The 15,114-nt window shown below is 35.1% G+C and overlaps 1 protein-coding gene across 2 annotated transcripts in view; it reads left to right on the forward strand.

The window, feature by feature from the left end:
• Window positions 1-14,266, forward strand: part of LOC306858666 (myosin-binding protein C, slow-type-like) — a 41,981-nt gene extending 27,715 nt beyond the window's left edge. The window contains exons 17-27 of one of the 2 annotated variants that reach the window (XM_079399298.1): window positions 19-207; window positions 2,994-3,128; window positions 3,223-3,390; window positions 3,525-3,613; window positions 3,701-3,893; window positions 4,409-4,548; window positions 4,707-4,866; window positions 8,057-8,193; window positions 9,495-9,681; window positions 11,247-11,286; window positions 13,559-14,266. In XM_079399298.1, the coding sequence (XP_079255424.1) occupies window positions 19-207; window positions 2,994-3,128; window positions 3,223-3,390; window positions 3,525-3,613; window positions 3,701-3,893; window positions 4,409-4,548; window positions 4,707-4,866; window positions 8,057-8,193; window positions 9,495-9,681; window positions 11,247-11,263 (1,415 nt within the window). In that variant the 3' untranslated portion in view covers window positions 11,264-11,286; window positions 13,559-14,266. Of the gene's footprint in view, window positions 1-18; window positions 208-2,993; window positions 3,129-3,222; window positions 3,391-3,524; window positions 3,614-3,700; window positions 3,894-4,408; window positions 4,549-4,706; window positions 4,867-7,945; window positions 8,194-9,494; window positions 9,682-11,246; window positions 11,287-13,558 lie in introns of both variants that reach the window. The other variant, XM_079399297.1, reaches the window with a different exon arrangement.
• Window positions 14,267-15,114: the final 848 nt, after the last annotated feature.

The raw sequence follows: 15,114 nt of genomic DNA on the forward strand, positions 1-15,114 counted from the left end.
TTTGTTGACATAACACAGGATACTTCATTGAGCGAAAGAAGAAACAGAGCTCTCGATGGATGAGGCTGAACTTCGACCTTTGCAAAGAGACCACCTTCATGCCAAAAAAGATGATTGAAGGTGTGCCATACGAGGTGCGAATCTTTGCAGTTAACGCTATCGGCGTCTCCAAACCCAGTGAACCCTCCAAACCTTTCATTCCCCTGGGTGAGTACACCAGTGGCCCATCTGAATTATCAATGGGATTTTGTGTCTCTTCAAATCAGTTATATCATGAGCCCTGAGTCTATTATGTAACATAACACATAGCATGATCATTTACGCATATCCCATTAAGAGAGACAAAGACACTGCAGAGACATCAGAGCTTTGCCGTTCCCTTTCGAGTTCCTATGCAACAGGTGTTGATGTGCTCACACCAGCATCCAAAACATTCGGTCTGTGACCTCCACAGGACAGGCCTGAGATTTAGAAGATACGGAGTACGACGTTATAATGGCTGCCAAACCATCTGTGGATTATAATGTTATGAGATCAGACGCAGTCTCTGCTTCAGTCACAGCTTAGACATGAAGAGTTGCGTGAGAAATCAGACTAATGAGAAACCCTTGTGAAATTCATGACATACCAGTGAGATATGAGAGATCTTCTCTCACGTGTGTTTTGTGTTCGGGGGTACACATGTGTGGCCATCATTGTATGGATTAAAGGAATAGTCACTAAAATCCTTCAAAAAACATTTTTGTGTTTCAGGGGGAAAAAATGTGTAATATTAGTAAATAATGAACAAATAAAGAACAAGATGAAATTATAAATTGGATAAATAGTTCCTTCAACCAGAAAGATCTAAAGCTTGATTTGAAATAATGTAGGGTCACAGTGGCAATAGTGTAACGTATAGATTTTATAGATTCTTCAGAGTGTATTAAACACTTTTGAGAAAATATTGGCTGTAAACATTCAGTAACACTTATTATTACACTTGTTCATTCATATAAACAGAGATGAAAAAACAAGAATTAACATCTAAGGATGCATTTAAACAATGTCTTGAGAGTTTATGCAAGACTCTTGAATGTGGGAATCAAGATTTAAAGGGGTCATAAGATGCTATTTCAAGTTTTCTTTTCTTTTTGGAGTGTTACAAGCTGATTGTACATAGATAAGATCCCTGAAGTTGCAAAGATTAAAGTCTCAAAACCAAAGAGATATTCTTTATAAAAGTTAAAACTCTGTCACGCCCCCCTAAAACGGCTTGTTCAAACACGCCCCCACATGTCTACATCACGATGTGGGGAGATTTTCATAACACCGCCCAAATATATACGCAATGAAAGAAGGCGGAACTATTATTCTTGCTGTAGTGTTGTTGCTGCCGCTGGCACCTTGTCCTGGAGACGCTGTTTCTCCTTGTGAAACTACTTTGTTTGGGCTTCCAAAAGAGGACACAACTAGAAATCAGTGATTAAGTTGTATTTACAACACTGTTCCAGAACAGTTCAACCCAAATATGAACTTGGAAGCTACAACGTTGGCTCGCACAAAGGCTGTTTCTATAAAGTGGGGCAATTCCAACTTTGAAAGGACAGTCTGGCACTTCTGGCTCACAGCCTGTAAGTACATTTCTGCCACTGACGATTCAAACGCGAGTTTTCAGCAGTGTAGAGTAGTGCTTAGGGCTGGGCGATAAAACGATAACAATATGTATCGCGATAGACACGTGAACGATATCAATAAAAAATGTGAGGAAATTGTAAATAAAAGAGAAAGTCAGCTCACCAGTATGGCAGTTTTTTGGATATTATAAGTCTGACCGTAGTCAGACCAAATGTCGTCTGCAAATTATTCAAGACCGTCGTCCCCGCCAAGACTGGTAATACCACGAACTTGATGTACCACCTTAAAAAAAAATAATAATAATTATCGATATCGACCGATATGAAACACTGATATCGTGATACAGTTTTCAGCCATATCGCCCAGCCCTAGTAGTGCTTGTTGTTTGTCGTTTCTCGGATCACAAATGCAGACATGGTAATGTGTATGTGGTTATGTCCATGTAATTATGTCCCCACTGGATGCAACAAATGCCTCGTTTGTAATGGGTTTTATTGTTTTTGTTTGGTCGCGCCCCCTGAAACGGCATCACAATACGGTGAGGGGCGTAACATTTCCGTCTCACGCCTGAGGTATTCGGCCAATCACAACGGACTGGATAGCTGGCCAATCAGAGCACGCCTTGCTTCTCAAAACTATGAGCTTTGTAAAAATCGAAGTGTTTCAGAAAGACGGGGCTTAGAGGAGCAACAATAATGTACAGTATGTGGAAAATAATGTGTTTTTTGAACATTAAACCACATAAACACATTGTATTACACCAAATATACAAAATAATGTTCTTTTTAGCAACATCATATGACCCCTTTAATTAACAAAATTTAGAAAAAAACTGAAAATATTAATGTAATGATACATTTGAAATATATATTTTTAAGATTTTAGATTATGCAAAGATATTGTCTAAATACAGTAAAACTAATTATTAAAAATAAAAATGTAGAAAGAAATTAAGCATCTAAGGCTGAATTTGAGAAAAAAATATATTTCAGTTCAGGAAAAAAATCTGCAAAAATATTGGCTAAAAACATTTAGAGACACTTGTGAAATTAATCTGAATAAAAATGGATAAAAAAATTTAAATAATATAAATCATGTCTCTAAGGATACATTTGAAAAATATATTTTACACGTATTATTGTAGAACAAATTATGCCAAGAATATTAACTGAAAAAAATTAAGACTTACAACATTTATCAAAAGTAAATAGGGAAAAATTAAAATATAAAATTCTTCATATCTAAGGATGCATTTAAACATTTTTTACACTAGTTGTTTTACAATAAAAAAAAAAATTATGATTAGAAAATGAACTGAAAATATGACAAAATATTCAGCCACACTAATCACTACCTTCATTTAATGCGTTCACTAGCTGTGACCAGTGAACCTACAATGCTGGTGGTGGATGACGTCACAGATACCACCGTGACCATGAAGTGGAGACCCCCAGACACCATCGGTGCCGCAGGACTTGATGGCTACCAAGTTGAATACTGCATTGAAGGAAGTAAGTCTACAAACATATACTGTATGCTTTGCATAAGTTGTTCTCTGGTGGGTATTCATGCGTTTTTGTGCTTGTGCAATACTCTATTTGACAGCTGATGAATGGATACTTGCTAATAAAGAACTGATTGAAAAAACGAGGTACACTATAACCGATCTGCCAGTGGAGGCCAAGATCTTGGTGCGTGTCAAGGCCATAAATGCTGCTGGGGCCAGTCCACCACGCACAACCCAACACTCCATACTAGTCAAAGAGGTTATCGGTGAGAGCCTGCTGCCACATTTCACAGTGGATTTAAACTAATAGCATATATAATTGAGAAATAACAATTATTTATGGTTATACAGATAGATGTTTTAAGCTGGTTCTGGTCATGCACTCTTGTTTGTTTGGCAGAGCCTCCTAAGATTCGCATACCTCGACACTTAAAGCAGATGTACATTCGAAAGGTTGGCGAAGTCGTCAACCTCGTTGTGCCATTTGTGGTGAGCCAACAGATCATGATGACAAACCCTTGAACAAATTCTCTGGGTCACAAAAGAAAACTTCAAAATATTTTTCTGTCTTTTTAGGGTAAACCAAGGCCAAAAGTCAATTGGTTGAAGGAGGGTCAGCCGATTGAACCAACCATCAGCATTCGCAACTCAGATTGTGACAGCATCATGTTCATCCGCAAAGCTGAGCGCAAACACTCTGGAAAATACGAACTGAGTGTACAAGTGGAGAATCATATCGACACGGCCACGCTGGACATCCAGATAGTCGGTTAGTTAAGAAAAATGCATAAAAAACACATAAGTCCTCATAAGTCTCATAGTCATTTTTATTTTTATTTAAGTTTTAGTAATTTTGTTATATGCTTGTCATTTTAATTTTTATTATAAAATTTTAAAGAAATGCATTTTTATTTCAGTTTTTGAAGTAATTTTAGTATTTCAAATTAAACTTATTTTAAGTTCATTGTCAAGGTGACGTATAGTTTATTTAACAAACATCTGATATTTATATATATTAATATTTATATAATATTTTTTGAATAGTGTTTCAAGATTAATTTCAATCATGAAACAATGTAAGTTTTAGTTAACAATACCAACACTGCTAAATGTTAAATATATTGTGCTAATGCTAGATATATTGCTAACAATGCTAAAGTATTAATAAGAAATATGTGATATTTAAAATATAATTCTAAGAAATACATGATGTAAAGCTAACCTAAGTCCACCATGTTCTCCATCGAAGCACCGTTGAACATTTTCTTTTGCTGCTTGTCCCAGATCTTCCAGGCCCACCACAGGCTGTAAAGATCGAAGAGGTCTGGGGGAATAATGTAGCACTGGACTGGAACCCACCCAAGGACAACGGCAATGCACCTATTATAGGCTACACCATCCAGAAAGCTGATAAAAAGACAATGGTCTGAAAAAACCGCCATGATACTCATATTTAACATATATATTCTGCTGTTTTTCCAATAATGTAACTTTTTCGTAATGTAGTAGTGATTTTACTATATGGTTTACCTATAAGTCTGATTAGTATATTTGTATGTGTGTATGTGTGTGTGTGTCACAGGAGTGGTACACATGTATAGAGCACTACCATCGTACCTGCATCACAATCTCAGATCTGGTGGTGGGTAATGAGTATTTCTTCAGGATCTACTCAGAGAACATGGTGGGCTTAAGTGAAAGTGCCACTGCCACTAAAGACAGTGCTCTGATCGTGAAAGAAGGTAAGGCTCTGCTCCGCTCTAACCCTTTGTAAATTAACTGCTTGTCTAAATCCTTTTCAATGCTGCAGTAAGTGATTTTGGTTTGGGTTTTGTTTTTAATGGAATACCACTTATAAAATGTCCTGGTGTCCTGAGAATTAAACTATGTCACAGCACAGTAAACAGCAAAATAGAATCTGTACATTTTAGCCAATCAGAAAACTTGCCGTCTTTCGGGACTACTGGAGGGAGTGTTTCTGCATTCCTGTGTAGCTGGTACGGTGTTCACAATGTCAAAACAAAATAAAATAAACCTTAAATGCACCTTAAGCTGATCTGGATAAAACTATATACTAAAAGAATGAATGGAAACGAAAACAATCCTTATTTTTCTAGTGGTGCTTTCTCTACTGGTGCAGAAATCGCTTATAACAGTGTTCTTAAGCCTGACAAATTTGCTTTTTAGTACTAATTTAGGCCTGGATGATGTGAAACTGCATTATGTTTTTTTTATAATCTGAGAAATCACAGGGACATTTACAGCCTTTGTACCTGAGGGCTGTTGTCCTAATTAACACTAATTTAGTAATCAACATCCTGCTTGGTGTGTCTTTATATATTTAGTCAGGGTTTAATTGAAATGCATGTCCCTGGAAATGGTGCAAAGAAGGGTTGTTCAGTCTTGCTCCTTAAAATGAAGGCTCTGTCCCAATATGAATATGTATAATACACACTAAAAGCATGTATGTTGACGGGAAAGTACATTGTTTGAATATTTAGAAGGACAAGATCTTTGCTGCATACCACTTATATGAAAGCAATAGCTAAATTCACAGCCTTAAATCCTCACTTAATGGTGGGGAATATTGGCTTCTTAGCACAAATGCACACTTCAGAATCCGACAGAAATATTAGAAATGTTTTAACATAACTATGATTTTTGACAAGTGTTGTTATTGTTAATAAAGCTATTAAAAAACTTTTTTTTTAATTGAAATGAAGCAGACATGATATAAAATTTAACTAAATATGAAATAAAAAAATATATATATTTTTTTATAAAAACTATAATAGTTTATAAATAAAGGTAAAAACACTAATTCTAGTCTTATGTACTTTATTGAAATTAGTACACATTCCTGCAGAGTTTGCATATCAACTAAACAAGGCTAATCAAGGTTTGGAGTTTGAGCAGGATTGCGCACCGCTGGTGTAAAGTCTGAGTTTTGACTCAAGGGACCTTTAAAGGCTTTACAGGAATGCACCTGTTAACGTTTACCAGAGCGACGGCGCACTGACGCGTTTTTTCCCCCACTAGTTTAATGTTTATGAATGAATTTAACGTGAAAGAATATCATTAATCTTGGCAAACTATATATCATTCTGAAGGTCTAAGCCTCAAGCATCGACGACAGATCACCGTTTTTCGATGGAAAGCTTATAAGGAATGTATTTGCTACAAATCAAAACAGGCAGAATAAAAAAGCCGTACGTACCTTTATCATTGTAATAACGAGCCACAAACGCGTCCACTGCTGAAATCCCAGTTTAGTTAGAGAGGTAAGGGTCCACAGAACAACATCCCAGCGAGCACTTTTAGTCCAACGAAACAATAACGTTGTAATAAGGATGAATATTCCTTTGTTTACATTTCATTTCTTCCGGAGAGTTATTGTTCGCGTAAATTACACTCAAAAACAGCGTCTTGGTGGTAAAAAAAACAACACGGTGTTGTAGGATACAGTTTTACAAACAGAATGAGACCGTCCACGGAAAAAAAGTGTCTCAAAAAAGCGGAATATAGTTTATTTGAATTTGGCGCTCCCTCCTGCCAGCCGTGACGCACGCTATGACGCTGCTGTCATCTGAGCGGGGCGTAACTTAGCAATCTGCTTGATCCATAAAAAACAGTTTTTTTTTTCTTCTACATTTTTTATATGTGTGTGTGTGTATTGTGTGGGGAATGTGGCCGTATCTGCATGATTATAATATGTATGGACGAACATCAGCGTGTTTATTACCGACTCTATGATGGCTATCATTGTGATTCATCAGCTATTATTGATTATATGGCCCATCTGTATGATTATCATCTGAATGGAAGCACATCAGCGTGTGTTTACTGACTCTATGACGGCTATCATTGTGATTCATCAGCTATTATTGATTATATGGCCCATCTGTATGATTATCATCTGAATGGACGCACATCAGCGTGTGATTACTGACTGTATGACCATGTCTGCCAATATCACTTCATGTCTGGCAATCAGAATACTTCAGTATACATACTATATACAAAGCAATTTTTTTCAATTTTTTTTCCTTTTTTATTACTCAAATAATTATTTTTGTATTTTTTAGTGCTCAAATAAATCTGTCTATTATTTTATAGTTGAAAAACTATGCAGGAATATGTATAATGACTAAAATAGTTTGTATAATTCTGCAATCCATTTGGTGGTTATTTTTCCTCAAACGGGGGGGGGGGGGGGGGGGACTATAAATAGTTTCAGAAAAAATATTGCAGGAATCTCATTTTTCATGGTATCTTCTTCAAATTTGAAATATGAACTCATGAGACGCGTGGCTTTCGATCCATTACTTTTCTGGATTGCTCCAGGACTTATTTCATGTATTTGTATATGAAATAAAAAAACATTCAGTGTGGAAAAAATATTTTTCAAGGCACGTCAGTGTCTATAACTTTTTATCTTTTTGAACATTATCAACTCTGGATGATAGATAGTAAAGCCCAGAGTGTCTTCTTTCCAAAGATACCTAATTTGTTTGTGTAGCACACATTGTCACGAACTGTTACCATTTTAATTTAGGTAGGTTATTTTCACCTGTGAGGCCCCAAATGGGGGCGAAGGTTAACAGGTATGATCTGCAATTCGTAGTAACTTCACAAATTTGATACTTTTGCCTGGTATGTCTACATAGACTCTCCCTATAAGCTACAAACACAAAGATTTGTTTATTTGCCACAAATTACTGGAGAGACAAGAACCAAGAGCAGATTATATCTTTAACAGACTGTGTGTGTCATGCTTTGCCAATGCTGATGATAAATGTTGTCTCTTCCTCATCACATAAGGGAAATTCCCCCATGATACAGCTCACGGCTCGCATCATGCAAAGTCCCACTCTCCCTTCCCCTCTCACTCTTCCTCCTCCTCCTCTTCCTCTCACTTTCACTCTCAATCAGGCTTGCAACTGAAAATCCCAGAGTATAATGACCGTGACTTCACCGAGCCGCCCACTTTCACTCAGCCGCTTATCAACACCTTCGCCATCGCTGGGTACAACGCCACCCTGAACTGCAGCGTGCGCGCCAATCCTCGGGTAGGTGGCTGACAGGACACTCCACTAGAAAGCTACTTCAAATGTGTTCCTTTGCCTCATGATTTTTTCTGACACCTGCTCTGACAGGAAAGTCCATGTTGCATGTTTATTCAATTATTCAAGCACCCTTCAATTTAGATCACAAGACAGGAATGCCCTGTTTACACCTGATCACTTACCATCATTTTATAAAGCACAAAAAATGGCTAAATATAGCCTGTTTGATCAACTTAATGTGTCCTTGCTAAATAAAAGCATTCATTTCTTAAAATAAAGTCTTTTTTCAAAGCAAATGATCCGTGCTAGTGAATATTGCATAAGTCTTTGTATAAATGAAACATCAATTTTTTTTATTGTTTGTTTATTTCTACTTAAGCTGCATTTTAAAAATACTTTAAGGATTTTTCAAAGTTAAACAGAACAAGCAAACAATACTATTCCGTGCTACACACATAGACAGAAAGAAAAAAGGAAATCAAGTAAAATAACAATATGAATAATGTTAAAATAAAATAATAATAGATAAATAATAAATAAATAAAACAATTATAATGAAGATATTAAGGAATACTTGGTCCAGTAATTTAAGCTGCATTTTAACTGCAAAGTTTAAAACCCTTATATTTAGCTAAACGTTGATTTACATATGAGTACTCAATCTTTCACGGACACATTAGGATGTATTCATTAGCATTCAAATGCAACATGGTCACATGAGTTTCTGACAACCTCTGAATATAATTTGAGTAATCAGATCACAAAACATTTTAGATGTTGTTTAAATCTATATTTAGTGCTTTTCACTGAAACAGATGTTGATACCAGATATAAACAGGGTCAAAGAAACTCAATCCTTGCTAAGTTATATGAAGTGGGACTAATAAAAGGGACTAAAAATGACATGTATTGAAAAAAAATATGCATGAATGTCAGTGATCCCATGAAAACTTATTGGCTGACACAAGGTTCTGATGCATATCGCTCTCTTTCTTTCAAGTTCTGAGAAAGTCTTTGATTCTGCTGGGCTCCAATCATGTGCTCATGGCTTTGTATTACACCTGTATTTAGCTTTTTGTGGCCTGACCTGCGAGTGTCCCAATGAGCTTAACAGCACCTGCTTGTTATAATCTTTGAGCATATTGTCTTTCTGTCACTCAAGACTCTACTGCAGCCACATGTGAGAAGAGCAGCAGCTTTCACTCAACGTGCTTGATGGACTGATGTTGCTTTGGTTCCTCTTCACCAGTAATGTTATCTGTTGTTTACCGTGTTCTCACACTTTATTCCATTACTGCTCACAGCCTAAAGTAATATGGATGAAAAACAAGATTCCCATCATTGACGACCCACGTTACCGCATGTTCAGCAACCAGGGTGTGTGTACACTTGAGATCCGCAAGCCCAGCCCGTTTGACGGCGGTGTTTACACCTGCAAGGCTGTCAATGACCTCGGAGAGGCTCAGGTGGACTGCAAACTAGAGATCAAAGGTTAGTCTGTGCATTAAAATGATCATCTAGCAGGGGTACCTACCTATCTGCAGAGTTCAGATCCAACCCTGATCAAACCCACCTGTTTTTAATTATCAAGTGCTTCTGAGGATAGTAGTTAGCAGCTTCAACTGTGTTTGATCTGGGTTGGAGATGAACTTTTTAGGAAGGCAAATCTCCAGAAACAGGATTGGGCACCCCTGATCTTGCACCTCAGATGTGGAAACAGCGTCCTAAGATCACTGCTTTATGAGGATGTACTGTATGGCTAATTAACTGCTTCATTACAGCATATTATACTTGATTTGAAGAGGAATAGCCTGTCAAGAGTTCCTTTCAGGTTATACCCTGTATAATTGTGTATGTGACAAATAAAATCTTGAATCTTGAATCTTTCTGACCTACACACTGTATTCACTGCTAACCAACCAATTAATATGCACAAGATTGTTGTTGTTTATTATTATTATTTTTTAAATGGTAATATGAACATTCTCAATGTCTTCTGTGGATTTCCTGGGTGAGTATAGCGTGGAAGCCATTTGTTAAAAGATTAAGTACTCTTTATCTATTCCTTTCATATATATTTATCTTATGTACAGTATTATTCTTTTTGGTCAATATCTGCACTTTGTATAGTGGTACTGTGCAGCTTTTTGTCATATTTAGTTTCTACAACAAACAGCCTTTTATTATGGCAAGACTCTTTTCTTTTCTGCAATAGACAAATATGCTAGCATGGCAATTAAACAATATAAATAATTAAGTAATTCATTAATAATATTAAAATATATTATTATATTATTACAATCTTATTAACATTTAATTAACACATTACTCACAATAATTTAGATTTTGAGGATTAATGAGAATAAAATCTTACCATAAAAAGGCTAAAGATAACTTAACATTGTCATATTTTATTAAATCATATCAGGCTGATTTAATAAAAAATAATATTAATAAAAAAAACTATAAATAAAATAAATGCCATGTTAATGCCATTTACATTTGAAGCTATTGCTCTCTACCTTTTAATATTATTATTTTTATTAAAAATAAAAATGTAAGATAAATACAGTAGATACATTTACATAAAACAGATAAAAATATCTTCTTTTTTTTCCATCTCCAGCCACATTTGTATATTGTGTGCAGCCATGATCTTTTTGCAAGACCTCTCTCAACAAAATATGACCATTTCAGTATGTTGTTGAGAATTTGCAACAGCATGCAGCAAATCCACAGCAATTTCATCTCATTACTGCCACTGGACCACACATCCCATAATGCAACAGGCTGCAGAAACACGCAGTCACAGAAAAATCCTGGACCTGATAAAATCTCTGATTACATGCCAATGTTTGCATTTTGTATCATGTGCTGACATGTTTTCATACTCTGTCATTGCCATATTGCTGTGTTTCCCTCTCGGTAGACTGTGGTATGTCCTTTAACTCCTTCATGTTAAATCTATAATGACTAAGTCAGAGATGTACCCTGAGGCACATATAACTCCCTCATGTAAACTTTGGGTTTAATCCGTATTTTCTTTTCTCCCCCAGTCATCACTCAGGAATAGTTACTGTGTTGTTCTCATTCAAGGTAAGCTTTCATATGGTTTCGGACATATGAAGCTTATTTTTCATTCATTCTGCATCCCTTGGTTGCCAGTAATCCTGCTTTTGCTCTTTGCTGCTGTGTAATGCCCTATATATTAAAGAATATTATATTTCTGACTCGAGAATGTTTTACAGGATTCTACAACAACTCCAAAAACCAGTTTAACTGCTTTATCCATACAGAATTTATACTGTGCATGCTTTTGACAAAGTCAACCAGTAATGGGGAATGTTACAATATTGCGCTACTCTTTACAAAAACTAATTATGAATATGTGCTAAATTACTTTGTTACTTTTTCTCAACAGCATCTAATTGAGACTCTTTCTTCTCCAGAATGGAAGCTCTATGCTTGGCTTGCAGCCATTTTTACACTGGAAATGCTACTTTATGATGTGCTACTTTACGTGTTTGTCCCCCCAAACATAATTTGCATGCAATGACATATATACTATACCACAAAAGGACTTTTTATTTTCATTTACTAGCATTATTTTGATGTTTTAAAACCATAAATCTTGGTGTAGGTGAAAAAAAAAAAAAGTGTTGCGCTCTGTACGTCAAGGAAGCATGAAAGATATTTTAATGCATGGTTAAACCAGAGTGTAAACTTGCTGAAGTTAAAACCTAGCAATTTTAGAAAAAACTACCACAAAATAGGATGTGGTATCTCTTTCCTTTGAGGCCAAGCAGTCAGATTCAAAACAAAGTCAAGACTAGCATCCCTGCTCAAGAAACACTCAACTCTGATGTATTATTTATTTCTGCAAATGCTTCCACTGTGAACATATGCTTTGTATATTTATAGCGGTGGTCATACTGCATAATGCAGTCTAATTTAGAGCACATACAACAAAATCTCCATGCAGCTCAACGTGCTACAGCAAGAAATGACAAGACATGCAATGATTAAATGAGTTATGAGCGCCTCAATAGCTGCAAAAGCTTGCAGAGATGATTGTACTCACTGCCTCAACATTTGTGCTGCACCTGCCGAACACTGACAAATTCCTGTCCTGATTTCAATGTTCTCCTTCTCCTCTTTTCCACACTTTTTGTCCGTCTCTACCTCTTCTCTCTGTATATAGTGGCCTAAAAGTTTTTTGGACACTTAATTCATACTTAAAATCTTGAATGTCTTTATATTAGAAAATATCAAACCAACCCTTGTAAAAAATTAGTTTACTTAATAGTATTGACTGTGTGCTTGTACTGTACTTTTAATCTTAAAAGTATATGTTAAAAAATACTTATAGATCATATAATAATGAAATAAAAGCCCACTTAAGTGTAATTAAAGAGAGTGTTTCTTAACACAAGTAAAGTTTTTAAACTGTGCAATTTGTAATTAAATATTTTACTTTAAAGTAGATTTTAATCATTATGTTTTAATAATCATATGTTGTGCTTTGAAGAGGTACACTTATTTTCAAGTGTATTTTCAAACTATTTGGTTATGATTTTTACTGTTGTGCATTATTCAATATTACATTTAAAGTTAATATATTTTAAATGTACTAAATTGCAGCTTCACAAATGTGTATATTTACAAATATATTTAAATTCATACGTTTCAATAGAAATGGCATAAAATAATATTTTGTCAGTACATTCAGAGATACACTTTTACTATATTTAAAAGACAACAGATGTAATTATGAAATTATATATAAAGATGTACTTAAGTCTACCAAAGTGAGTCAAAAGAGCACAACTAAGTTCAACTAATTGCATTTAATTTACATATTTACTATTATACATTTTAATTTAATGCAAGTAACATGTAATTAAATGTCAGAATACCAGAACACATTGCATTCAGTTTACACTGAGATATATTATTTGAAAGTATATTAATTTATTTTTAGTATGCTAAAAATAATGTTCTTTTTCACAAGGGCAGTGATCTTCAAACAAATTATGTTTGGGCTTTTTTTTTCTGTTGGATGTTTGAAGTCAGTTCTCCTCAAGTTCACACAGGTGTCTTGGCGAATGCTAGTTTATCTATCTATTTTTTTTTTTTTTTTTTTAAATAAACCTTTTTGTGAAATGTTCTGCTTGAAAAGTGTGTTGTCTTTTCTATAACTAGGTGATATTTTGTTATATAGTGCAAAGACATTTAGACATTTTTAAATGTGGCTTACATGTCCAAATACTTTCAAGGCTGCTATATGTAATGAAGAACAAATACATATTTCAAAATGTCATTGTTTTCAGTGTCACCACTCTGACAGTCTATCTTTCCCCTTTTTCAGGAGGTTTTACATTCTTTGAGCTGATGAAGCGAGGCGTTCCCTTACACCTCATTGATAAGTACATGACCGAGTCTAAGACCTCTGAGAAGTCAGAGTCAGAGAAGAAGGGATCCATCTGAGGGCTGACTCACCCAATGATTACCCAGAAATCCCTGTCACTACTACAAATAATGGCACATGTGTCTAAACTTTGGCATGGTATGCTGTGTTCAGACATGGATCTATAGTTCTAGAAAACTCTGCATCTGTCACTGCGATCATGTAAAGCTGTGTTTTAAGAAATGCCACTGGAACTCAAATGCATGACTTCAGTAAACTGGACGGTTGCTTCAAAATATATCACAAATAGACATTTTATTGTGGAAAATCTAGAGCAGTCAGTTACAGATATGGTAATGTGGTTCATTTACGTTTTTCTGGGTTTGGGAGACAAGGGTGGTCCGAAATGAACACAAGTCTGGGTTTTGCTGTTTCTGTCTTTATTTTCTTTTCTTGTTTGATTTCCCCGAGTTTCCACAACCCCTTTCCTTCATTGTTTAATGAATGTGCTGAAATCCACTTAGATATGCAATATCAATACTGTGCAACTATCATCAGACATGAGACGAGATCTGAAGGTTACAGAAAATGTTGCATTTGTCTAAGGATACTTGATAGTACAAGCCAATGTTCATTTTAGCATGACAGTTCAATAAATGTCTCTGTACGAAAAACAATGGTTTCTTTTTTTGTTTTAGGCCTATATTATTTTGATGAAGACGGCATGATTGGGCAACACTGTTTTTTGGGCACAAAAGATGTTTGCATACTGCATTTCCATCTCCGTCTATATTTATGTTTAAATAATTTCTAAATATATTTTAATAAAAACTAAATCCTATTTTTTTTGCGGCCTTGCAAGCACTGGAATTTCCATTAGGAAACGCAAGTTGAGTTAGATATAAATATTAGTGCACAAATTGTACAGCATTTCAAATAGACATTGTGTCCCAAATGACACATTATACATTAAAGGGTTATATTATTTGTATATTTCATGTTTTTTTGTTATTAGAATTAGGGTTTTTAATATATTAAAGCTAAATAGAAACATTTCCAAACTAATTCAACATTTTTCAGTAAGTTGATAAATGCAAAATTTCTCCTTTTCGTTTTTGTCTTTAGACTTTTCATCTAATTTAATTTAATATTTTATTTTAGCTTTATTTCAACTACCGAAAACGTTTTTCAATAGCTTTAGTTTTAGTTAACAATATCTAGACTTTCAGTAATGTAAATCACAACATCAACATCTGGGGCCGGTTGCATGAACATAGTCACTATGTAAAGAACTAATTTCGCCAACTAGCAATAGACAATCAGTCTTACTATTCATATTCAAATTAGACCAATTTATATTTGTGTAACTGAATTAAAAAAAACTTATGACAGGTCTTGAAGAAAAAATAAATAGATGAAAATAACTTTTTAAGACTAGTCTATGCAGTTTATGCAACCGGCCCCAGGAAGTCCCTGGTGGTCGGCCGCGGTATAGCACTCGTTCAAATTTCCCGGTT

This window comes from Barbus barbus (assembly GCF_936440315.1).
Source record: "Barbus barbus genome assembly, chromosome: 39".
Classification (NCBI taxonomy): Eukaryota; Metazoa; Chordata; class Actinopteri; order Cypriniformes; family Cyprinidae; genus Barbus; species Barbus barbus.